We start from the raw sequence: 26,603 nt of genomic DNA, 5'->3' as shown, positions 1-26,603 counted from the left end.
TGCCATAAACTACACTTTGAGGGAACATCATATTACCAATGCAGCGTTACTCTGCCAGCCATTAATGACAAAGGACCAATTCGTCATCTCGTTATGAGCGCTTATAGTCAGCGTTTATTTCCTTAAAAATAAATCTGTCTTGCCCGTTTTTCACACTCCGGGAAGTTCCATCTCGCGGCAGTGGCCGTCACTCTTTGATGTATGTGCGTCTCATGTGTGGGGCTGTGTAGTTGTGAAGGACACATGACTGTCCAAAAGGTGCGACTGCTCCAAAGCACCCATATCGATCTCGCAAACACCTCGGCTGTTTAATGTCAGTGCCGCCCCGAGGAGTTTACGGATGGGTTTCTCTAATTCCCCTTCAAGCCAGAAGATGAGACGAGCTCACATCCATGTGTGTGTGTGTTATTTACTGATACATCCTCCAGGGGATATTGAAAGGTTAGGATTAGGGAGGATACTTATTTAGTTATGGGAAAAAAAAAAAAAAAAAAAAAGCAACACGTCCGTGTGCAGCACAGACTTGCCAGGCTGTCCTCACAACCCGATCGTCACACTGGACTCCAAACTTAGATTTGTTGCCAAGCAACAAGACTTCTGTCACAGCACAAGCTGGCCGGTATCAAAGTCGTGCCATGTTGAGGGAGACATGATGAGTTGGATGTAAACCCGAGTTTATTGACAATTTACACGGCGGAAGAAAGTGGACAATCACCTTGTGAAAATAGCCCGAGAGGAACTTTGTGATTAGTTCCACCTGAAACTCTGTACAAAACTGCAAAAATGAAATTGTGTGAATTTCATGACAGCAGCTTGATGTATCGGCCTCTGTTTCATTGGCTGGTTGCCGTGTGGTCACATGGGAGTCGAAACACTGCTGGAGGTGGTGGCCCATGTTTGATATGAAAATCTTTCTTTTCATTATTTGATGGATGAGTTGCCCAGCAATGATCGATCATAGTTGTGATTTTTGCACAAGAGCTCGAAGTCTAATACCCAAAACTATCAATATTATATTTTTGATATATGGTAAGCTGCCCCATAGTCAGAGGGGACTTACAATGGGGTTGTCACCGTTAATGTTCATGTTGAACCAAGAAATAGTGAAGAAATATTCCTGCTGGTAGACCAAGTGAGTCTGATTGAGGCAGCAAAGAATTTGCAAGCCCGGGGGCATTACCTTAATACAGGTGCATGTTAAACATAATTTAGAACATGTTCCAGTGAATTAAAATTGACATTCTGAATGTCATGGCAATAACTGGCTGTAATAAAACACCGCCATGTGAAAATGTGTGCTCCATATCATAGAATAATATTAACAGACGATGTATTGAATGGTTGACAAAATCCGAGGATATAATTGTTTAGTTTTTTTGTTGTTGTTTTTAGATTGAATCAATAAGCTGCATTTCTATCAGTCCATGTTATGGTTTGAAGTAGAGAAAGACCGATATATATATATATATATATTTTTTTTTTTTCAGGGCCGATACTAATACTCATTATTAGTAACCAGGAAGTTGATAGCTGGTATTTAGAGCCGATATTTCCTTTCACTTAAGTTAAAATAATGGTGTCAAAATTTCTCTTAAATTTGTTGATTTTATTTAAGTATAAGAACAACTTTGAAGGTTTGCAAAATATTGGAGTTTAAAAAAAAAAAATAAAAAATTATCATAGTCAATAGAGTGCCCTAAAAAGTTAAATAAAAACGCATACAATAGTTCCCTATTATAAATTAAGTATAAATAAAGTTTTTCAAACTTTCAAAATATCTGAAATAATCTGAAGTTTTACTTTGTAATTTCAAACAAAAACAGAAGTGGTAGAGAATTCCATGGTCAGCAACATCTCTTACAAGGTTAAATAAAAAAAAAATAAAAAAAATTCCCTGAAGTCAACAGCTTTCAAGTGATTTTTTTATCAGCCGTCAGATTTTTTTTTTTCAAAGGCAGATGCGGATATTCGTAAAAATGCTGAATAACGCCGCTGATAATCAGTCTATCCCTAGTAGCATGTCTGCTCAGATCTAGCTTTCAGCTCATTAGAAATATGTAATTTGCCCATGAATTCGGTATAAAAGGTTATTACAGTATATATAGTAAGCATGTTAAAAAGCTTGCAAATCATAAAAGCCTGCAGTGCACAGTACTCAGCTCAAGCTTTTGCAAAACAAGGACTCAAGACCATCATTTTAAATCCAGGGGCTAAAGTTGCCATTGATCTTGGTGCAGAAAGTACTAGACAGTGGATGCAGTAAAATAGCTACAGTGTCTGAGATCAAGATAAATTGCAGCCCCAGATAGGAGCAGAATAGGGTTTCATTTGAAAGGTACTTGTGGTCGTCTTTAATGGGGTTACATTTGTCATTGATTCAAATAGGGTAATGTAGGATACAATGAGATATTTTAGGCAAGGTTAATACAGAGTGATTCCTCTTCCTTATATTCCTCTTAATTAAGTGAATTAAATCATTCAGTCTAATCACGCTTACTCAATTAAACGTACTGTATTTTGTTAAAGTCATTCATATATGTTAGATGTGTTAGCAACAGGGCTAGACGTTGGACTACGTTACCTCAACCGAGTATGTTAAAGATGAAAGGAGAAGGGAATCGGTCAACTTCTCATAACGATCGTTCTTCAGAATGAATGTTTAATGCTGGTCGCAACCATGTGGTGCGGCGCATTTTGCCACAATTCTCGCAGGAAGTGATTAATCAACAACCAATTCTGCGAAAATGACATTCTTCGTACCGCGTATCCATCTATTTAAATGCCTGTGAAGAAAGCTGAGAAATAGATTGATATGCTCGTCAAATGAGTAATAGAAACCACAAATCGTCATTCTTTCAGTTGTTTTTGTGCACCGGTAAATATAAACCGACGTGTTAAGCAAAACTGATGGGACCGTCAACCTCACACAGCAGAGCAGAGAGATGACGATGCCAAAAAGGCAGCAGATGTGACTGTGTGGCCCAACACTGCAGAGGCAATATTCATCTAACCTCCATCTCCGTCGGCTGCCGGCAGAATCAAATGTCAGTCGTGCTGCCATTTGAAATTAATCCCCTGAATCACCTGTGACGTGGAGATGGGTTTGTTTCAAACTCACAGGTTCAGGTGGTCGCCAACATGACAAGTGGATAACTATCGGACCTAATCTCTGTCCTCATCAGGCGACTTTGTTTACGGAAATTGTTTCAATCCCGCAAGCACAGGACGACTGCTCCAGCTGTTCTCGTATTACACATTTCAAACTTTGACTCAAACGGTCCTATGCGCACTGACTGTATGATAGGGTCAAACCCTTGGTACTTTGCCTTCCAAATGCATAGGTAAAGTATTTAACTGTGACTGGATCTAGATCTGGTAAGAATTTTACATTATTGATGTGATTGATAACTTTAAGCAATGTTTAAGGTGCCTTCATTTCATGTTCCATGCACTGTTTTTAGTTAACACGTTTACGTTGACAAAAGTAAATGAAGTTCACTTAATGGCTATAGAGCGCTTTATCTACACCATATGTTGTCCAAAGTGCTTTACCAAGTCTCATATACACTTTTTTGAAAACATAGCGAGATTGTTTGAACACAGCTGCATCAAGCTACATAAAGGTTTACTTTTTAAATTGAAAATAGCTTACTTTAACCTTGTGTGCCGTACACTGGCCACCGGCAGAATCCAGGGTGTTCAAATGAAATTAAATCCATCCGTTCTGTCGTAGCAGCTAGCTAGCACTAAGCTAAACCCTGTGAGGATTTGTCTCTCTCCGATCAAGCGTCCGAGTTTGCGAACTCCCCTCGTGCTAGGACGACATCAGAGGCCCAACAGTGAAGTAATGACAAAATTGTTGATACACTTCCTAGGTGGGCTTCCGGGTGTCGGGTCTTGAAGAGTGCGCTTCACACAACGCTGTGCACTCGCCACTAATGCTAACATTGACCATTGTTTTGCCTTTGTTGTTGTTAGCGCCGGATGGTCCATACTCCACAGTTTCCACTTTGTGACAAGGATACGTTTTAAGGAGGAAAACTAGGAGCCCCCTCACCTTGGAGAGCTGAATCAAGTCTGACATTTGTCGTTAATCTTTGGGTCCCATGTGACCTATACAGTATAAATTGTGTGTTGTTTGTTTGAACCAGGGATGTGATTTTTCCGTTAATTCGCGGAATTCCGCTTTTTTTATCTCCCCCCCAAAAAAAAAAAAATCCGAATTATTTTATTTTATTTATTTATTTTTTTTAGTAGTAGTTCATTGTGTATGCACATGACTCCGACAGATAACATCTTCTGCTATAACAGACATTTTTGATATGCTCTAATATGAGTTACTTTTCATTTGGTCATGATACAATTATTTGTTCATGAAATTTGAACTCTTCAACATTATTTATGTGTTAACTTAGTAATCACATTAGTTAGATATGATGATATTCTCAGTGATAGTTTTTAAAAGCAAAGGCAGTCCAATGTTTTTGAATGTGACTGATTTTGAGTTGACTAAAACTGCCATTTTATATGGGATAGTTCAATATACATTGAAAATTTATGCTGGTGTTTTGTCTATTTCTTTGTCATGTGAGTGCATTGAAAGTACTTAAAAACACGGAAAACCCATGAGCTCCGGGGCCCCTTGTCCCCCCACCAGGGCACTGCCCTGGACCTAGCTGGGTGCCAGCGGCCCCCGGACCCCCGGCTAAATTTTCAGATAATTTCACTTTGGTCAAATCACATCCCTGTTGAACTGATGAAGAGTAGGTGAGTGTTTTGTCCCCAGCATCAGGTGCAACTGGAGATTCTGTAACTTGCTCAAGGACACTTGGACAATGGGAGTGTGCGATTGAGAGATAGACATGCCACATTTCGGCGCATGCAAAGGGACAATTGTCTCAAGGAAAAGCTCCCTTGAACATGAAAGGAAAAGAGATGTCACAATTTGTCCTTCCTCTCCTGGTATCAATGTCTGTTATTGATCCATCCTTGAGTCTATCGGTTCCTATTACCAGCCCTCAGTAACTTATCTCAATTGTTGTGGCTGTGACAGTTTCCAAAGCCTCGGCTGGCTCTGCGCCTTTGCCAGGTTGTCCTTTATGAAAGAGGAGGACCGGGGATGTCGAGTGGGTCTTAATAAAGACATATCTCCTCTGAACAAATCAATAGTGACAGTGTGTTTGCATAGATTAGGGGATTCTCCCGCTCTATGATTTCTCATCAGACACATGATGAGGAGAAGGGAGATGGGCATTTGAGCAGAGGATGCTTCTATGGGCCAGACTGATTTGATTGTGTTTGCGTTTCATCTGCCGGCATTGATGGAAATGATTTTGATCCTTGCGCAGTATTGTCAGCCCTGCCGAAAAGCCTCTCAGGTGGAAAATACATGCATTTCATATTCCTATTTCAATAAACCTCCGCAACTGCTTTATAAAGGCCCCGGCCGATGAGGTGTTCTTTGTTGATTGAACCGGTTGTCAACAAGCCTTGGAAGATGCAGAAAATCATAAAGTCACACAGATTTGCTGTGTGCCTTATGAAAGCAGGTTTTTTGAGGCACAATAGTAATAACATGCAGTGTATCCTATTCACTACTTTAATAACTTTGAACCCCTGTAACCATGCCCTTATAACCCTGGGGCAGTGGTTGTTAGCCTGGATTTGATGGAACCCTAGGGGTTCGGTGAGTCAGTCTCAAGGGTTTGCCATCATCGACTACGTTTACATGCAGTCAATATTCGGGTAAAGGTCAGAATTCCGGAATGGGGTAACCCAGGAGTCTTATGTGGGTTTTAAAAAACCGATGCAGGTTATTGCGCGTGTTTACATGGCCTTACAAAACCCAAATATTGCCAATATTTGTGTTTTTGCCTGCATGTAAACGTAGCCATTAGCGGCAGGTGATCACGCTACATTGCTTGGCGCTCAGTAGTCGTCTTGTAACTGTTGTGATGGTAGATCGTGTGATTTCTCTATTATTCATACTAACTATCTCAAGCAAAAAAAAAAACAACAAAGTGGTTGGACGAATATATACAATGTGAACTCGCATGTCCAGGGAGTCCTCGAGTTACGGACGAGTTCCGTTCCCATGCTGGCGATGTAACCCGAATTTCGACTTAAGTTGGATTTCACCGTTAAAGTCGATATGTCCATCAAAATAATTATTAATACCGAAATACAGTCATTTTAAAAATATATATATTCGTGTCACCCGGAAGATGCCGGAACCAATATTTTGTGTTTCCGCACGGACATTAATTGCTGACGGACGGCAAAGTGGAGCTAATGGAAACGTAAACACGGAAATGTGACGCGTCTGATGGCGAGCCGACCCGCTCGTGGGCGTTCGTTGCTGGAGGTACACAACTTCAAATAACTTAAAAATGGGGTGATCAGTGTGGGAAATTAACGAAAAAGAAATTGCATACGTCGTAACTCGAGGACTCCCTGTATAACGGAACATATGGTGCCCCACAGGGGTCAATTCTGGGGCCTCTGCTGTTTTCATTGTATCTTGGTTCCATCAGAAGTGGTTGTTTTAAAATGCTCTATAAATATAGAGTTGAGCGATTGAGCAATTCTAGTCTTACATAACTAGCTAAACTAGACGGGGAATACAAGAACACAAAACTTTGAGAATTCAAGGTGAAGAGAGTCAGATTTGATGAAAAGGTTGGTCTCCCTTTTAAATGTATTAGCCAGTAAACCCTTATACCTAGGTCTTGAATTAAATAAATACATATCGTATTTTATTTATCAATAAAGAGGGGCATAGTAAACCGTTTAAGAACCACTGCCCTGGGGTTTATCAGCACCTCGCCTCCATCAATCCTTCTAACTCGAAATTCAGCCGATGACGTGGTCAGTAAATCATCACTTTCTCATTAGAACTAATCGGGTGTCATGGCACCACAGGGGTAACCCTTGCGTCTGCAAGGGAGCGAGGATTAATTTGTATAAAAGATGTCTGTTCTGATTGACTCCATCCTGGACTGTAATGTGATGACAGATTTAATTTCGGATCCAAAGGGAAGATAATCTCGGTTTAGCCCAAACAATCTCTGACCTTTCTTTTAATATCTCAGTGCTTAATACGTTAGTCACACCTCCCACCCGCCTCTCTTTCTCACACCCACATGGATGCTGGTATTGAATTTACAGAAGATTCCTTCTGTAAGCTTGGTCTGAAGCCTCGTGATGATACTCGGTCGTCGGATCCACCCTAATGGTCGTGGGGACACACAGCAGTGATTAAGCATGATCTTTAATAGCAGTTTGAGGAGCAGTCGTGCTGCAATTTAACCCAAAATCTGATAATGAACCGCAGGAAATAAGGCAATCACAGTGAAGTGGGCAATATAGTCCTAAATGGACAAAATGGCCTTTTTACCACCTGCTAAGCATCGATCAGTAGCAGAGGGGACTAATTGATAATGCATCATTCGTCGCTGCCTCATAATGGGACTTGCATTTCATCCTGTCCTTGACTGTAGGATGGCACAGGAAGGATTTGGCGATGAATCCTTCAAAACAGATGGGAAGGTGAATTGTTCCTATAACACATCTGCCAATGTGTTCTATTAGGCTTCTCAGACAGGTCAGCTCGGTGTGTGTGCGCATGCAAGCAGACACTCAAAGTGTCAATGTGTTAGAACTTCTAATTTTGATTGATATATTCCACACAACAAAGCAGTCCCTCGGAAATTTGGCAGAAAGCAATCCAAATAACTCAATGTGTGCTTTTCATTCGGGACTATTTTTTTGTGACTAGTGCTCATGGCAAAACATCATAGAAACACTCATCTAAAAAAAATGCTGCACATGCTCTGCTAAAAACTTACACATTTTGCCAACTTTCACAAAATATATTGTCCCAAAATCAAAGAAGAATCCATAAACGGGGGGGGGGGGGGGGGGGAAATGGAGTAAGACTTGGCGTCAAATAAAATGCATTGATTTTGTTTTCATTGTTTCTTCCTGGGAAAGTAAAGTGAGTGAATTGAAAATGCAACTGCCCTCCTGGAACAGGCTGTGAACAACTTGAAAGGTCCACAGTGATTTAAAAATAGCCATAGCAATAGTAGTCGCATGTTGTAAAAATATATAGTAGTCATTAACATGTACAAAGTTTTTTTTACACTTGAAAGCTTTCTTTGATTCACCAAGCCAATATTAATATCTCACAAACACGGCCCAAGTAAATATAAAATGCGGTTTTTCAAATGAAAATCCAAGCCTATCTGGTCCTATGTGAGACATTGTCTTCGTACAGTGGAAGCTCCAAAGTAAACAACAATTTGCTCTGTGCTACTGGTTGATCTATAATTTTTCAATTCTAAGTGTTCTTGAGGCATGTTTTTTCCAGGAAATACTATAACCTGTGGAACGCTTCCACTTTATCTCTATTTTTGTTGCGTTTTCATTGTGTCTGGTGTAATTCCTCTGCCTACAGACATCATAAATTGAACATTAGCTGCAATTAGTGGAACAAAGTGAAAGAGTGATAATTACGCTTTGCCAAATAAACGCGTGGTTTCTTTGTCCTCCCACCAACAGTAATCGAGTGTCAGTCCCTTGGTTCTATTTCTCTTGAGCAATTTTGTATTTGGTAGCTTGTATTTAGTTGTACTTGCATGTAGTCTTCAGCAGACGGGCATTTTTCGTTTTCATTAAGAAAAAATTCGCAAAAATCCTATTCACTGAATCATTTGTTTTAAAGTTAAGTTACCAGCAGGGATGTCGCTATTGAATAGTTGTAGTCAATTATTCTATCAATTATTCGAATACAATTTTATTCTACATTAGCTCATTCACTCCCAACCATTTTCACTAAAGCAATCCCTTTCGCTCCCGGCTGTTTTACTGGATTTTTACCGATTTTGCAAGAACCACAGAATATTGTGTTTTATTGTTATAAAATACATGGAACCTGCCAAAAGAAAGATTAGAGTATCTTCTTTCTTCAGGAAAAAAAAGTATATTTGTCTGTTTCCGTTTTGCAGCAATTAGCATTAGAATATAGCTAGGTTTTGTCAATATTCATATTAGTGATAAAAACACTGACAAAAAGAGCTTGTTACAATATGGCCCTGGCTGATCTCTTATACTCGGCTGCCACCTGCTGACCGTTTTTTGTAATAACTAGCATTGCTTTGAGCCACCTCTTCATGTCAAAAACTGCATCAAAGCCTTCTATATGCTCTTGCATGAAAAAAACATGCAAGTATTTAAAAATGTTTTTACACGTTTTGGGGATTGAAGTGTATTGCAAAACCATTTCCATTAAATTACTTTTTATTGTTGTTTATTTTGTATTGTTTAGAAAAAAAAAACTAAAGTAACTATCAAAGTAATCAATTACCAAATTAATTGATTACTTTTCGATGTAGTTGATTAATTTTGACAGCTGTCGTAACTAGCCGTAAATGCTGATCTTAATGGAAAACTTTCCATGTCCTACTCCAAACTGAAACGTCGGGGTTTGTGTGCAGCACATATACCGTTTTTTCCAGTCCAACTGCACTGCACTTGTGCAGACAAAATGGAGGCCAAAGTTGACAACGTGCTCTGGTTTGACCGCATCAGGAGTCCGAACGGAGCCATAAAGAGCTGATAAACTTCCTCCCCGTCTCGCTATTATTATTTCACGCAATTAAGTCACCATTTCCGCTTAACATTATAACCTTAAATGCAGCGTCGTCTTTCAAGCTCCATCCGCGTGGCACCCAAATGAAAGATGTGACTGTTAGGCTGACAGCCGTGCACCGAGTGGGGGCCTTTGTGATGTCAATCAGCACCTGCTCTGTTCAAATTGGTTTAGTAATAGTGGAGCTGGGAGGAAGGGGGGTGCGGTGAGGCAGCTGACAGCTAAATAGTCCGTGGAGATTTTTGATAGGCAGAGGAACCGAGTTGGCTGACAGTTAATGCTTTGTGTGTTTGGCCCCAAGGAGACTTTTAGAGCATTTGTATTTTACACACTCCCGGAACAAACATCAACTTGCCGGTCGCCTCCTTTTAAACTAGAAGCTGCGGGGTGTCCTGGGTATGGGACAGTGGTGCAGAAGTGAAAAGACTGTTTTATGCAGCAAGCGGAAGAAAAAAAGCTTCAGTGTCCTTGCGGAGTGCTCCATGAAACATAAAAAGGAATGCAGACATTTTACTCCAGAAAGTGTGCTATAGACAATGCTTTCTTTCAACATGGTCTAAGCCTACAAAATCGACTCTATAGTTAATTCTATAAACACACATTTTATATACTGTGTTGATATAAAATAGTAGCACACTTTCTCAAGTAAATAAAATCCGAGTGTTGCTGGGTTACAGGTCGGGTAGAAATGCAATAAAGCTACTCCTACCTGCTCTTCCGCATTCAGTCTCCTGCAAAGGAACAAAAAAAGAAAAACAACATATGCACGTGTCTTTTCATCAGAGTGCATGTTCAATGAGGCGTGCAGACAGCGAAAGGAACAGCAGCGTGCTGGTCTGGGACCCATCAGGAAGCAATCCTGAGGATTTTATGCAATCTGCTTCAATAATTAATCACTTCACAATTCATCTCAGACCATAGATTTGTTTTTGTAAATTGTTTTGTCTTCTGCGCCTTTGCTAAAACCGCAATAAGCTGTCTTTAGGGCTCCATGACTGTACAAACATTTTTTATATTTTATATTATGACATCTGCAGTTCACTCGCTCAGTGAAGTTGCTGTAATGACAAGCGTAATGTTTAATGACAAAAGTGGTTCTGGCTGCTTAGTACAATATTGTGATTATTACTAGCAGTAAATAACAAAAGAAGAACAAAATGTACCCAATAATTGTTGATGATTTTTTTTCATTGACTAAATCAAATCATAAACATTTTATTTCCACAGATACTTAACTCATTTGCTCCCAAAAGCGTAACAAAAAAAGTTATGTTTTAAATATTGCCATGGTCCCAAAAAAACATATTTGTTTTTGCTTTTTTATGCTAGAGCATACCAGAAGGCTTTGATGCAGCCTCTGACCTGAAGAGGTCGCTTAAAGCAATGGCAGTTAGGGTTAGGGTCAAAACGGCCAGCAGGTAGCAGCGGAGCATAAGAGATCAACCAGGGCTATGTTGCATGTTGCAATTTGTGAATAATGATAAAATGAGCAATATTCTAATCCTAATTGCTGCAAAACGGAAACAGATAGAAATATATAGTTTTTTCTTGATGAAAGAAGAGACTCTAATCTTTCTTTTGGTAGGTTCCATGTTTTTATAGCAAAAGAACAGAATAATCAGTGGACCTTGCAAAATCAGTCAAAATCCAGCAAAACAGCTGGAAGCGAAGGGGGTTGCTTCAGTGAAAATGGCTGGGAGTGAATGAATTAAGGAAAAAAACAAAATCTGACATGAAGTCCTCCGGTGCAGTAGTTGGCGCTATACTGCGTCCGTTTAACACATGAAGAAATCATCATCTGCTTCAGAAATAAAGGTCTTTGTTCACAATTTTGCTGTCATTGTGTGAAATTAAATATTATATACCAAAAGTACTAGTAAATTAAAAATAGAAATTGGGGAGTAGTCAAAAAAGTGATGGTATCAAACATCCCTAATATATTAACTCTTTGACTGCCAAAAACGTTAAATAACGTTTAGTAAAATCCTACGGAGGAGTGCCAAAGACGTTAAAAGACGTTTGTTTCAAAACAGAGGTGAAACTAACCATTTTCTATTGTTGATTACTCAAAAACGGAATAAGGTAGAAACAAACCTTTTTTTCTGATGAAAGATGAGAATCCAATCTTTCATTTGGTAGTATGTGTGTTTCCATAGTCCAAACACATAATTTTCTATGGACCTTGAAAGATCAGTCAAAATGCTTAAAATCGGCTGGCACTGGGGACAACCCGTTTCTGAAAACGTCTGGCAGTCAAAGAGTTAATTATGGTTCAGTTCCTGTCAGAAAGGTAGGCAAAAATGTTCAAAAATGTTGAATCATTCTTCTTTGATGGAGGACTACATCGACGATGTATTAGTTATCAAAAGTGCTGCCAATTATTTAATGACTCACTCACTACTCACTTCTCTGGCTTAAAATTGTGATGGATGGACTCTAAGATTGTTTTCAGGGCCATTCTCTCGTCACGTGTGCGACATTCTCACAACAATCCTGTTGTTCTTCCAGGCTACGAGCTTCGGCAATAATTGAGACCTAATAGGATATTTATTGTGTGTCTTAGGTTAGCTCTGTTTGCTTATACAACTAGTTTAGCCTTTTCACTTCCCCTCTCAGCAATTCCGAGGCAAATGTGCTGCGTCACGTGTGTATTCAACCAGATGTGGGCATTTGTTTTGACGTTTTAACAAATTAAAAGATCACTTATGACCTGTAACAGATTGTGTACGGAAAAGCTTTGAATGTGCTATTTAATGTTGTGCCATATTGGTCCGAAGGTCAACTCAAGTTCAAGTAAACTCCTGACCAATTTCAAGGGTCCACTCCCCTTCTTTCACCGCCTTACCTCAAGTTTCAGCGTCAGTTTATTTATAAAAATACGCAGCTCTCTGTCCTGCATCTACTTGATAAATAATTTACCCAGTTGCATTGGAACAAAGAAATTAATAATTAAAGGCTCAATGCGTGTTCGGTCTGCAGCACTTCATCCCCTTGTGTCATTATAGTTGATTCAGGCGCGAAGTATGTTGACTTCTCTATATGAACACTGGGGCATTAGGTGCTATAAATGGACTACACGCGGTTGTTGTCTTTTCAGGTGTCTTCTTCTTTGTAGCCAGTTCAGCTGGAGAAAATCTTTCTCAGTTGGTAAAATGCTTACTTTTATTCTGTAAGGGAAATAATGTGTCACAAGCTAACGTTCCTGTGAAAAACAATTACGTCCTTTAATTTAATTTTTATTTTTTTTTCTTACGTTTTGGGGATGTCTGCATTCAGTTTCGTCCCATAAACGTAAGAATGTAAATTTAAAAAAAAAAGACAAAAATGGACATGTGTTTTTCATAGTACAGCGATGACATGCTGTTTCGTAATTGTAATCGTCATATTTTACTAATAAGGTTGTTGCTACTTTTGTCACCTTCAAAGGTGACATTCTTTGATTAATTTAGTAGTTGAATGTGCAACCCTTAAATAATTGCTTTTTTAATATTCCCAAAGTCAGAAGGACGATTGGTCTTTTCACAGTGTTTTTTTTTTAACTTTTAATGAAAATAGGGTTAATCAAACTTTGGCTTTTCACCAGAGGATATTTCCCAAATGGTGCCAGGTGTTTAGAAGGCTGTGGATTTGAAAGTGTCACTAGAGTCTGCTTAATTACAGTGCCTGGTAATAGAAGCTTTCCTGCAGTTTTTTTTTAGACATTGACGAAGCTCTAAATGAAAGGTGGTCCTGTTTGTCTATTTGTGTCTGGGATGTGTACAATAAGCATGTACCATTATTTTAGCATTAGCATTTGGAATCCATAGACTGTTTGAACATTTTTCAGTTTCTGTATATGTTGACTGACACTTCCAAATTGTCTCTATTGTTTCTTTTTTGTTTTTTTGTTTTGTTTTTATCAACCCGATCATGATACCTTTTTATATAGCCGTAGGTCTAGCGCAGCAGTAGTTCAAACCAAATAAACAAATTAAATCTTTTGATTGCATAGCAGTGGTGCAGCACAAAATAACAATGCAAATAAATTACATTTAAATATTGTGTCTTCAAGAAACAAAGTAACATCTAAAAAAACAAAAGATCACAATTCCACTTAGTGCTGCAGCAAAATTAAGATCTTAAATGGTCAATGAATCAATTTCACACAATGAAACAAAAGCTTATTTTTCTACTGTGTATTGAACAACTAGAACAACAGAAATCTTATTTCAAAGCAAAATATGAACAAGTTATTGTTGATATGTTATCACTGACTCAAGATGCTTCCCTGTCCCCAGACTTTAGCTTCAAGTTCATGCTAGCCACTAGTTGAAAGAGTACGTGGCTCAAATTTGCCGTTCGAAAAGTACACCAAAAACGGAGTGCGGGGTGCGACGATCAGTAGGAGATGAAACCTGAGTGGTGTTCGGAGGGGGGGGATATCATTTATATAAACGTTGTCATTAACCATTCACGTATCATGTTTGATTCTCAAGTTGCTAAGTTATGAAGGTTTTTTTGGGGGAAGTTTGTGGTTTAGTGGCGCGAGGTCTGGGTGCTTTTCTTAAGGTAGTAGTTGTGAGGCTGGCTAACCTTAACATTAGCTAGCTACGTGGGCTAGCAAGTTGATTACTGAGCCGAGTTGTTGTAGGTTAAATATAAATGGTAATAAATACGATTTGCTAGCTAACTTAATAGGCGCGCAACACACTGGTGTGTTTGAAAATTTATGGGAGCAGAGAATATTTTGCCTCCCCGAACATATGCACTCTGTGTAGTGCATGGATTTCAGAGCGTATTTACAAATTAAACAAAATAAACCCAAGTCTTTGAGAGATGAGGGATTTAATGTCTTGACGCAGTTTATTGAATCCAACAAAACAAAAATGTAACTTGGAAAATTTTGAGAACAAAGTGCTGTTGACTTGTATTCTATAAAATGTGCATTATGATTTTGTTTGGTATACTTTTTTTACTGAGATCATTCATAATTCATATTTTATTCAAGGTCTTGACATTCTAAGTCGATGTTCAAGTGAGGAGATTTTATAATATAATATCATGCCAAAAAACAGTTTGGGCTCCAGGGCGCTTCAGCCAAGCAAGCTTTTTAGCTGATGCAACCTACTGTCGTGATCATTATTAGAATTTAAAAGTAAGTTATGGAAAACCCACTTTTTTTTTTTTAGATGTCTTATTTATTTATTATGTGCAGTAAAATTCTGATAACATACTTTTTTATTTCAAAAGGCCTCTCTGCTGTTGATTGAATCATGATTTATGTTGTTCCTAACATCATTTGATCGTATTCCTGAAAAAGCCTCCACCTTTGTGCACCGCCAGTCCAAGGGCCCAAGAGAATCCAACCAACAGTAAGGAGGGAGTGGGGAAAAAAAAAACCCTAATACAATTTGTATGGCGCAGAGCACTCTGCAGCCAGATGGGAGTCCGGTTGACTTACCTCAAGCAGTCTTTCTTATTTACTTCAGAGCCCAGTGCCATGTCAGACAAGAAGGGAAAAAAACATGCTGGACAGAGCAAATTATCATTCTTTCAGATATCCTACTCAGCCAAACGAAATAGAAGCTGAGGCAAATCGCTCTGGGCCTTTACCTCCAACGTGTTTTCATGGAGGTACAACAAGGTGTGTTTAGGAGATAAAGGAGTGAGTCCCGGTCACTGGCAACCTGAAGATGGTTGCCGGGCTTTCTGGTGTTGCCAATTATCAGTCGGGATATCGGATGAGAGTAATGACAACGAAGGCGCTTCGGTAAGTGCAGTGTGAAGAATTACAGTACTCACACCGTGGGTGTATTCTTCAAGAAAAGGTTAAAGAAAGGGGGGGAAAAAAAGCCAAAAGTAGGAAGAGAAAAATTGTTGCTTTGGAACTAATATCAGTTTGAGGTAAAGGTAAAATTGCATTAAAGAAGCAAGGCAAGTTTTTTGAGTTGTCATGGCAACTTGGGGTCTGTCACACACGAATATTCAAAGATGTGCAGATGTATTTATGTGGTGGGCCAAGACATCTGTCCGTGTTTCTGGACCGCTTAGAAGTCATTAATAGACTACTTGGCGCTTATGAGGTCCCCACCTTAAATCATTACAGTCAAACGAACAAATAAAATGTACTTGAACTTGCAAAATTTGTGTTAAAAAGTTATATATAACACACGATTACAGTAATTTCCGGACTATAAGCCGCTACTTTTTTCAATTACATTCGACCCTGCGGCTAATACAAAGGTGTGGCTTATCCATCAATCACAAGATCGCTCTATAAAGGAAGCGCAAGAGCGTCAGGCAGAGCAAAACAAACCAAGTGAGACCAAATACAGTAGGAAAGACAGAATGTAAGCGAGACAATTTGCTTCCTCATTATGGAAAAGAAAGTAGCGGGAACCCGGTGTGGTAACATTAAAACACCTGCGGCTTACAGTCGGATGCGGCTTATATGTGTAACAAACTTGAGTATTCCCCAAATTTAGCGGTTTATAGTCTGGTGCGCCTTATAGGCCAGAAATTACTGTAATCACAAATTTTATATCTGTTCTAAATGTATATTAAGATATTTTTTCTGAGTTTTCATACTCTTGTTAACAAATGTGGAAACTAATATAATTATGGTTGCATCTTTTTGTCATTGATACAGTAATTTCATCATTTATAAAATTGAGTTAAATAAAATGCTGTACTGTACTTTAAAAAACAAGTGTGATATTGATTTGTGTTAAGGTCATTTTTCGGCCACTGGATGGCATAATTGCATTTGTAAGATGTTGGTGACAGCTCAGCGCAGTTTTCTTTTCATACTAAGAGCTGTCTAATCTTTTTTTAAATTGTAAAATGCAACTTCACCCCAGTCTCCACAAATATATGCGTTATTATTAAAGTTATTACTGGAAAATTTTGATGCAAACGTGTCTCCTGCGTTGCGACTGGAATCCCCAGTAAAGGCTGTCCAAGTAATCGTCTGTCATTAATCTCGCTTTAAAAAAATTAGTGGAGTTAAAGAAACTTTAAACAAATGTTGACACCCTTATATATATATATATATATATATATAGAAAGAGAGAGAGAGAGATGGTTTGTGAATAGACAATAGAATTTTAGGTTCTTAAAACAGTCTAAGACAGCAATGTACATTGTTTAATTAGACAGTGCATCTTGTATCCAGGCAGTGATATTGCTTCGCCCCTATTTATAGAAACTTAGCCATGATGTGAGCATTCTGTGACACACACAAAAAAAAAAAGCTACTCTGAGGTTTGGACAACAATTCATTAGCACGTTGCCAAGCTGAGAACGCTTGTGCTATTCCATTACTGTACAGTTTTTTCAGCCATTGTATTCTGCGTTGTTGTTAGATCCTGTGTTAAATGCCGTTGAACAAATACTGTGCGGAAGCGGAAGTTCTCACTTGAGCTCAACTGCTTGCAATTGGCTTCATTCAAACTTGCCTACTTGCAGCACCCAAGACTTTGACAATAGAGTTGGAACGGCGCGATTCCCTCTCATCAAGCTTATCTGAATCTCCTTGGAGTGGCATTGGACTGAACCCAGACAGACTGATTGGACCACTACCTGTTTGTCAGCCATGAATCATCTGTAATGACATAGAGAGTATCGGCAGGGGCCTTGCAACGTGCATTCATTGTGGAAAATGGACAGCTCAATCAAAAGAAGCTCTTGAAAAGCCGGTTATAACCGGAGGCAGCGCCTTGACCCAGAATCCTGTCCCACTGACTCGAGTCGCAACCTTACCAACATCCTTTGCCCCTCCCCCTTCTGCTCAGCCACTCTTGCAGTTTCATCAAAGCAATGCGTCACTCAGAAGGCCACGTCATACTGTTCTTTTGAAAGGGCAGACACTTTTGGCACCAACTGCCAACCCATCATCTTTACAAAGTAATTGAAGTTTGCGGACCTAATAAGATTGCGGTAATGGCCTTGGCTTGTGGAATGGCACTGATTTAACTCGTGAAGAATATTGTACTGGTTGTTGTGTACTGTTGAGTACAGTGGGTCGTCAGACGGTCATTTGACATTTCCAGGTTACTGACAGCGCAGCTTAAGAATGGGTTGGCACGCTCGGTTATTGAAATACTTGGTGTTTTTTCATTTGATTCTTTTATATTTATTGGCCAGAAGTGTTTTTCATACAAATAGTGATAAACTCTGCAGGTTGTGACTAACGTACAAAGTTATGTACATTATAAAAAAAAATAAAAAAAATAATAAATAAAATTAAAAAAATAAATAAAATTAAAAAAATTATGTATTAAGTAGGGGTGTGCATCTCTTCACAAAGAACGATTCAATACGGTTTTCCATACGTAGGCTGCGAAACGATTCAAGGGCGATTCGATTTGAAAGTGGAATGATACGGTTTGACTCGGTGAGATTAAGATTCGACTCGATATGGTATGGCTCTGTTCGAGAGGGTATAATGCAATTACTTTTTAGTTGTTATTTTACACCCATTTGAATGAACTTGTCAGAACTGTAAATGGGCCATTTCATTCTAAGATATATTTCTCCAATAATAGACTATTTGATACATATCTCGATATATTTCAAAGTGGAACAAATCAATTCGATGCACTCCCATCTTTAGAAAAATAAATAAAATTACATATATATATTCCGTTTTAAACCAGTTTTTGTTCGACACTAATGTGGCCACAGCAAGGTGTTATAGTTAACGAAAACTAATTAAATAATTTAAAATTTTTAAAAAATGGACAGAATGTTTTTTGTTTTTTAAAAGGAAAACGTACATACTACATTTTATGTTTAGAAAAACTAACTATAGCTATTATAATAATAGTGAAAAATCTTTGTCAATATCATACAAGGGCTTACGGGGTTCATTTTAAGTTTGGGTTTTGTTTTACATCTGTACAGATGAAAGAACTTCCGACGTTTGAGAAGTTTAGTTACGTATAGTTACCTTTTTTAATCTTGCACTAGATAAATACTCCAAATATTAAGAAAAAAAACGTATACTGAAACTAATAAAACTAATTAAAGTATTTGTCAAAAAATAAAAACTAACAAACTTACTCTAAAAATACTGTTAATTTAATCTAACTGAATTAAAAAAAATAATAATACATTTTAAGTCAGAAACTTCCACTACTAACTACAGAAATTGACTATGGAAACAGGTTTTGCGAATCAATGCTGATAAGACCGGATACACCTCGCACGTTTTGCCCGGATATTACGTTACACGTGCGTTTGTAGTCCCAAAGCACTGTCGGACAATAAAGTAAGGTATGTTTGGGGGCACGACGAAACAGAAATCTTTTGGGAATTAATTAAAGACGCAAATATTAATGCAATTTTAGATGGAAAACATCTCTATGGTGCACATGACAACTACAGCGGCAGAGTCCCCTCTCAATATTCGCAAAAGAAGAACAGATGGAAACAGGCATAAGTCGCATGTCCGTTTTGCGCATTTTCAGTAAATTCGCTTCAAAACAATTAGATGGAAATTAATTAATTAATTAATTAATGTGACCAAAGGTAGAATCCTGGTCGGTTGTTGCAGCTTTTTGTGCTGTAAATAGCAAATCCTTCTAGTGGCAGATACCACATGCTAAACTAGCATTACGTCACACACTAGTTGCCATGAATTCTATTACTTCTTCCTACTCCATTTCTTCTTTTCATGTTTTGCCGGTTAGCAAATACTTTTGGTGTCTTACCACCACCGTATTAGCATTTGGGGAGCGTGTCCAAGCTGTATAAATAACTAAATACATTTTAAAAAATCCGGAGCGTTCTTTAGTCGGAAAACTACGACAATTAACTTATTTTTGCATGATACTTCGACTTTAATATTTCATTTTCTATTCAATGTAGACCTAATAGTACTTTACAGTATATACAGGTTCAAGAAAAAGTGCCTCTTATTGATTTTTTTTTCTTTCCCCAATCTCCAAAGTGGTTCTATCTGGCTTTGGGTCTGGATTCATTTCATGTTAGAAAGGTAGTAATTGGTCTGAAGAGGGCTGTTTTTGTTGCACTCTTGAAAAGAAGAAGCGAGCACCCGGTGCTCGCTTGATATTGATGCCATCCTATACAAAGAGGAAGCGCAGTAGGAAATGAAAGACTTGGAACATGCTTTTGACTGGTGGCTAGGATGCGCCGACGATCCCTTAAAAGCTTCGTCTGTAATGTCCCCTCTCAGCCATTGTGTACGCTTTCTCTTGAAATGGTGCATTGGCCTGATGTAAAGTCACCCAAGCCTAATCCCTTTCTATCTCCTGATGAATCCCAGCCACACACAGCAGGCCTGGCACCTAATTGAATTTCCTTGTGTTCACAATGAACACACACCCAGGACCTGTAAGTTCCAGTCTGTGCCTTTGATAAGCAAATGACCCCTATGGAATTGAGGTCAGCCCCTGCGAAAACAAGAGTGTGGGAAGGAAAGCTAAAATTCCGCACTCGCAATCGACTCGCCAAAGATTGAGTCCGCTGAGGTTTTGTTGAGCTCCTCTCGATTTAAGGGGAGATTACCCGCAGACAAATATTTCTTGTTTGGCGTTTCTGTGTGCACGTTTTCCAGCCAGGCGTGAGCAAGTAATCATAGGAGAAGAAATCGTATCCCGCTGTGAAATGTGCCAACTTGCCAGTGGATCAAGAACAAAGTTGTATTGTACTCTTTTTGACTGAAGACAGCGCAACATGTAAGGTCGGTGAATTGGCAAACCCATCTTAAATCTCCTCCAGTCCCTTTTTTATTCCTCCTCCTTAATTTGCTAAAACTCTACTGACTCTTGAGCCCTCTCAAGTCTGCCGCCAGGATGGAGCTTTTTGATAGCTCCTTTTAGATTATTGATTACAAGGCATTTTTTTCCATCGGAAAGTGCCCACAGCCTCATTTTCTGAGTGCCTCTCCTCAGTATTTATTGTTGCCTGGTTACGAAATCCATTTTCTTGCCCTTCCGTATTTCCTCCTCGCAAATTCACAAATCAAGGAAGGGCGGGGAAAACGACCGTGACAAGGCACTCAGCAGACAGAAATGGCAACATCCCTCTCCACGCACACCTCCGGTTGCAGCGGGTTCGCAGATGACGGGTTTCTCCTCCACCGCTGACAGCGCTGATATCCGAAGGCCCTTCCTGTTTTTGACTTTGATTGCTTGTTGAAAGAGAAGTGACATTGATGAATGTGCCGCAGCTCCCAAAGTTGAACGGGAAGTTGAACTCCCAAATGAGTGCCCTGTGAGTGGAGCAGGGAAGAAAGAAAAAAACTGTCGCTGAGGAGATTTACCACTGCCAGTGCTGAATTTCTGCATATGTGATGTGTTTGGATAATACATGCTGTCAAATGGACGGGAGAATCAAATCAAAAGCTGCACGCGTTTTACTTTGGAGTTAAAAGCTTCCCCTGCGAACTCGACGACTTACAATTTTGTGCTTTGATGTCATGTCCATATATTTGGCCACTTTATTTTTTCATAGCCATTTGTTAGTTAGCAAACTTAAAATGCCACCCAAAACTTTGAAGAAGATTGTGGCCTGAGCCAAGGAAGTTTCATATTTGATTTTAGTACAAATCCAGGATTTTTTCCCCAATATTGTTAACATTAATAACCAATATTGTTTGGAATTAAAGACCCAGTGTGTAGTCCTAGGTGCCGTCTAGTGGTGAAAGAATAGCATTACAAGCACGCAGGAGCACGCACACTACGGTGGCTCAGACAGACCACATTTCGCTGGCCTACCACCAATTCTTAATGTGTGTGAGCAAACCGGAGTTAGCCGGAGCAGCTAACAAGAGCTGCTTGCGGGAGTTAGCCATAAGCTGGAGTGGCTAGCAAGAGTTGCTAGTGGGACGAGCTAGTAAAAAAAAAAAAAAAAAAAAAGCTATTAAAAGCTTGCGAGAGCAAAGCAGAACGTGACGAGCGACGGGCCCGAATCACGGGATTTAGTGACGACCACCTGCTGGCCCCAGCTGTGGAAGGTATGTTGAGGTCGTGATTACTAGACCTACAATTATATTTTTAAAAATATATGTTTATGCGATACAGCATTTTTTTTATTTTTTTTGGGGGGATACTAAACAGTCAATGAATGAATTATCAGTTCACCGCTAGATGGCGTTAGGGATCACTGAGAGTCCTTCTAAAAAAAATTTTTAAAAAACAGTAAAAATGACCAGATAGTAGGATATCAATGTGAACTCTTTCTGGCCTCTTATTTTTATTTTACATTATTTACAACACACTGCGCCCAGGCAAGAATAGCTTATGAGCGACTGTAGAGACGTAAGGCACGGCCAAGGTGTGTTGTCAATCATTTGCCGTACGTGCACACTTATTAATTTTTTTATTGAACCTTTATTTAACCAGGCAGTTCAGTCGAGAGACATTTCTCATTTACAATGACGCCCTGGCCAAGAGGCAGTTACATAAAAGTGATAAGAGCAAAACAATGAAACCAACATCATGTCACACGCCATACCACAGCCTCGCGTCAAAGGACACCCGGCAGCCTCGGTTTCCTTGGTCAGATTATTTAGCGCCGAAGGAAAGTTAAATTGCCATCACAAACTGCTGCCATCAACATCACACACGTCATCCTGAAATCCTCTTCAATTTATAATTAAGGACGCTTTAATACAAGCAAATTAATTACTGCTCACATTGTATTGAATGTGGCACCTGTTCCAAGCATTAGCGGCTAGTGGCTAGCAGCTTGTTTACTGTCCACATTAGGACAATGCACGGCTTGTACTTGTTATTGAGGGCTGTGGTTTTGGTCAGAGGCTCAGGGAAGGGGAGGAGCTAAATGAGGCTACATTCACATCTTGCTAGCAGTTTGAAAACGTCAAATTGCTTTTACATAATTTCAAAATACTTATCTCAAACTAGACAGAGGTGTCAGAATGTGCTATCAAGGCACTTTTGTTTTGTTTTTAGGAATCGACTTGTTGAAATGCTGTTGTGCATGGAAATAGCTTGTTGGGGTCAGGGGGCATATTTTTTTTTTTTGGAGAAATTGAAAAGAAATATGCAGAAATTGGTTATCTACTACTAAATCACTTGGCATTTGAAAAATAAAAAATCAAAGTATTAGCTTGTTTGTCAGCGCCTTATCAGTAATTGCCGACTTTCGTTATTCATGAAAGACCATATTTTAATTGATATTTAACACTTCTTTAACATTTTTCTAGCTTCGCAGAAGTTTTAATTACTAGCTAATTTATAAATGCAGCTCAAAGCAGAGGTTGCAGGAAACACATTTTTCATCCTCACTTAACAGGAATGTCAAGTGACTTGTGTAAATTCCTGCGCACATGGTCTCGTTTTATGACACCTAGAAGATGATTATAAAACACATTTAACAAACACTCCGACATACTGCAGAATTTATTGATATAAGCGAGTGTCCATATTAACTGCTGCGACTTAACTTATTTTACTCACCGACGTCGTGATTATTTTGTGCTATGCCTTAATTGGGGAGAAATTGGACGGATTGGCTCACAGCAGCGTTTCTTGAAAGTGTCAGACACAGCGAGCATGAGGTAATTATGGAGACGGGAAGAGATAAGGAAACAGAACGCAATTACACTGGCAAGCAGAGCTTCAAATTGCTCCTCTTAGAATTTCTCACCTCAGGTTGCTATTGTTCATGCATTGCATCTCCATTCTGATCTTTTATTCTTTTCACCCTCCAGCTCAAAGACAAGGAGAAGTTTGCATTAATCAGATACATTTCTCCAGCCTTGCTAGGCACTGAATATGGGCTGTTAGTGAGCACCTAATATACTGTATGTCTTCTGATATATGGCAAATGATATGCACATACAGTATAAAGTGCTCGGCGCTCAGTCTGACTCAGAGCCATTGCGTTTTTTTTTAATGCTGTGCTGTATTTCATCTCTGCAGCTTTACTGCATAGTGTGAATTTGTATTTTACTTTACACGCAGCTTTGATGGCAAAGGATTAGATTGATTGTAAGAGGTTTTTTTTGGGGGGGGGGGGGGGTTGCCGTGCACTGTTGTTTCGATCAGTGTAGCTAGTTTTTCAGTCTTATTTAATGAAAGTTTTTGACTTTTAATTTATCTTTGGTTAGGGTGATGCAATTCATCGAAAATCAATTACAATTTCACTACGTTCCACAATTACAAAATCAGCATAATTGTTAAAAAAAAAAAAAAAAGATTATTAATAAAAATAAATAAACATTTTAGTTGTCTAAATTTATACATTCGCACCTTTTAATTTTTTTTTAAATAACTACTTAAATAAATTGTTTCATCCAAAAGGAACTTGCATATCTATAACGTTTCAAAGAATTTTATTTGTTTTAATGTTTTTTATTTGTTTGTTTTTTTACGTTTAAACATTTTCTTGTTTTGCACCTAAAAAATAAATGATTGCATGCTGCACTCCAACTTCAAGTTTTTGCCAACATGAATAAATAAATATATATTATTATAAATATATATTATAATTTGGAATTATATTTCTTTTTTTTCATATATATTTCTTTTTTTTTCTTGACTTTATGGCACACATTCAAAATAAACATCAATCAATCAATCAATGAAGGTTTTGTTTTGCTTTTTCAACCATAATGAAGTGTGTTTTCTGAGTTTGGTCATGAGACGTCCGCAAGCTCAGCCGTGATTGGTCATTACCTGAACGCTGAGAAACTGTGATGACATTTTCAGTCGACAGCAAGTGGCAAAATGGATGCCCACCGAGATGGATAAAAACACAAACAATGTGTTGAAAAAAAAATGCAGCCGATTTTTATTTTTGCAGCACTTTTATATCACAACCTGATAAATTCCGAACTCCCTTACAATCACATTTCCATAAATAGCTACCAAAAGATTTACCTGGTTGTTAAATTTTACTCTTGGTGGGTGGCCAGGCACAGCAAAGACCCAACTATTTGTTTGCAAGCAATTAAATGTGTTTTTATGTCTCAATCTAACAGTGCTTCTTGTACTTTAATGAAAATTTAACATGTTAAAAGGTTACTTAAATATTGCTGTAAGGTTAATAAAAGTTTTATATTTGTAGTTAACTGTTATTTCTATTATTTCCTATCAGGAAAAGCCTGAATGTCCTGGAACCAATTAAGTTTGACTTTAGAGGTTCCACTGTGTTTTGTAGTTTAAGCCTTTTGTGACTCTTATGTTAAGTTTCCTGCTTCTTCTCCATTTGACAAATCCTGATAGTGTCCATTTTGTTTACTAAAGTTTTTTGTTGTTGTATTGTATTAAGCCCACTTTAATGTAACATTCTCATCATTGCCTTTTTATTTTAATTTTCACCGTTTTGAAGTTTAAAAACTTGTTTGAAGGTTTATGTAATTGTTGTTTCCTGTCAGAAGACGGATCCTGTGATCATACAAAGCCAATGCAGAGCCTCCGTTTGTTTGAGGAAAACAACAATTTTTCGGAGCATCTCAAACCCGTGCAAGTGCTTCACATAATTGCTATATAGGTTTGATGGTCTGATAGGTGCCACTTAGACAAGCTCCCAGCAACTTGTGTCTGAAGCTGAAAACGATCACAGCAAAACAGCTCAAGTGTCGCAAAGTGTTTTTATGCAAATTGCAATTGAAGAGCGACACTCCATCCAGACTTAAATATACAGCCAGTGTATATGCGCCGCTTCACTGGGTCTGGCAGATGTGTCGTCCGAGGCTCCACGGAATGTTTCGCCTTCATATGAAAAGGTTCAACAACTCTCTGGGAAAAAAAAAAAAAAAAAAAAAAAACTCAGAGAGGACAGATCAGATGGGGTGAGCGGGAAAGTCAAGAGAAAACAGGGGGATATTATATATTTTTTATATATATTTATTATAAATTATAAATTATATTCAATTGCTATAAAAACTTAAAACAAACAAACCTACCAAAAGAAAGATTAGAGTCTCTTCTTGTCATCAGGGGGGGAAAACAGTATATTTGTATGTGTTTTCCGTTTTGCAGCTATTGGCTTTAGAATATAGCTAAGTTTCATCATTTAAAATCACTGGCAGAAAGAGCTTTTTGCAACATGTCCCTGGTTGATCTCTTATACGCTGCTGCCACCCGCTGGCTGTTTTTTGTAAAAGCTACCATTCTTTAAGCGACCTCTTCATGCCAGAAGCTGTATCAAAGCCTTCTGTATGCTCTAGCATAAATAAAAAATAAAATAAAATAAAACGTATAAAAAGTTTTTGGGGAGTGCAGGACAAAGTATTAAAAACGTATTTATACGTTTTTGGTTTTGAATTTGTTCATTTTCAAACTTAAGAGGAGCTGGATAAGCTGAGAATTTTTTCTCATTTCTGTATTCCATCCCACTTTATCCGACTTTCAAATGACACCAGTGATGCCTGCAGGCTCTTCTCAATTTTCTCAGTTAACAAGCACTCTGTTTGTATAATATTAGAGTTTTCTGCTTGTTTATTCTGCACTGATTTCTAAATTGTGTGGTTAGATTTGTGCAAAAGGTGCAAAACGCACATGACGGCATACATATTTCACATGTTGGGTGGAGAGGAAAAAAAAGTATGACTTCATTCTTATGTTTTTGTTTCTTTTTGCTTTGCAGCTCTGCCAGTCATGGAGGTGACAATCGAAATCACCAGACAGCAGGTGGAGAAGATCTTCGGCCTGGATGAGTACTGGTGTCAGTGTGTCGCCTGGAGCACAACGGGGACCCAGAAAAGCCAAAAAGCGTACATCAGAATTGCTTGTAAGTGCACTTGAAAGTTATGTCCAAATTGAACTCAACCTGTTCTGGGATGCCGGTTGAATTCCAACTTCTCAATTATACTCGTATTCACAGGGATTTTACTGTGATATATGTGAATGAATTTGCTCCAAAAGATGCATCATCAAATTAAAATACTCATCCTTCAAAGAAGAGAATTCGCAAAGGCGCATCCTAAGCTTAATGTTGTTTTAATACGATAGTGATTAACGCAAACAATATTGTTGTT

General features: G+C 38.5%; 1 protein-coding gene across 4 annotated transcripts in view; it reads left to right on the top strand.

Moving 5' to 3' along the window:
- The window catches only part of unc5a (unc-5 netrin receptor A), a 186,524-nt gene that overhangs the window by 94,436 nt on the left and 65,485 nt on the right, over window positions 1–26,603 (top strand). For all 4 annotated transcript variants that reach the window (XM_077577805.1, XM_077577804.1, XM_077577803.1 and 1 more), the window contains exon 3: window positions 26,213–26,356. In XM_077577805.1, coding sequence (XP_077433931.1) covers window positions 26,213–26,356 — 144 coding nt within the window. The remainder of the gene's footprint in view (window positions 1–26,212; window positions 26,357–26,603) is intronic.

This window comes from Vanacampus margaritifer, chromosome 10, assembly GCF_051991255.1.
Source record: "Vanacampus margaritifer isolate UIUO_Vmar chromosome 10, RoL_Vmar_1.0, whole genome shotgun sequence".
NCBI classification, from domain to species: domain Eukaryota; kingdom Metazoa; phylum Chordata; class Actinopteri; order Syngnathiformes; family Syngnathidae; genus Vanacampus; species Vanacampus margaritifer.
This window is presented reverse-complemented; position numbering and strand designations above follow the sequence as displayed.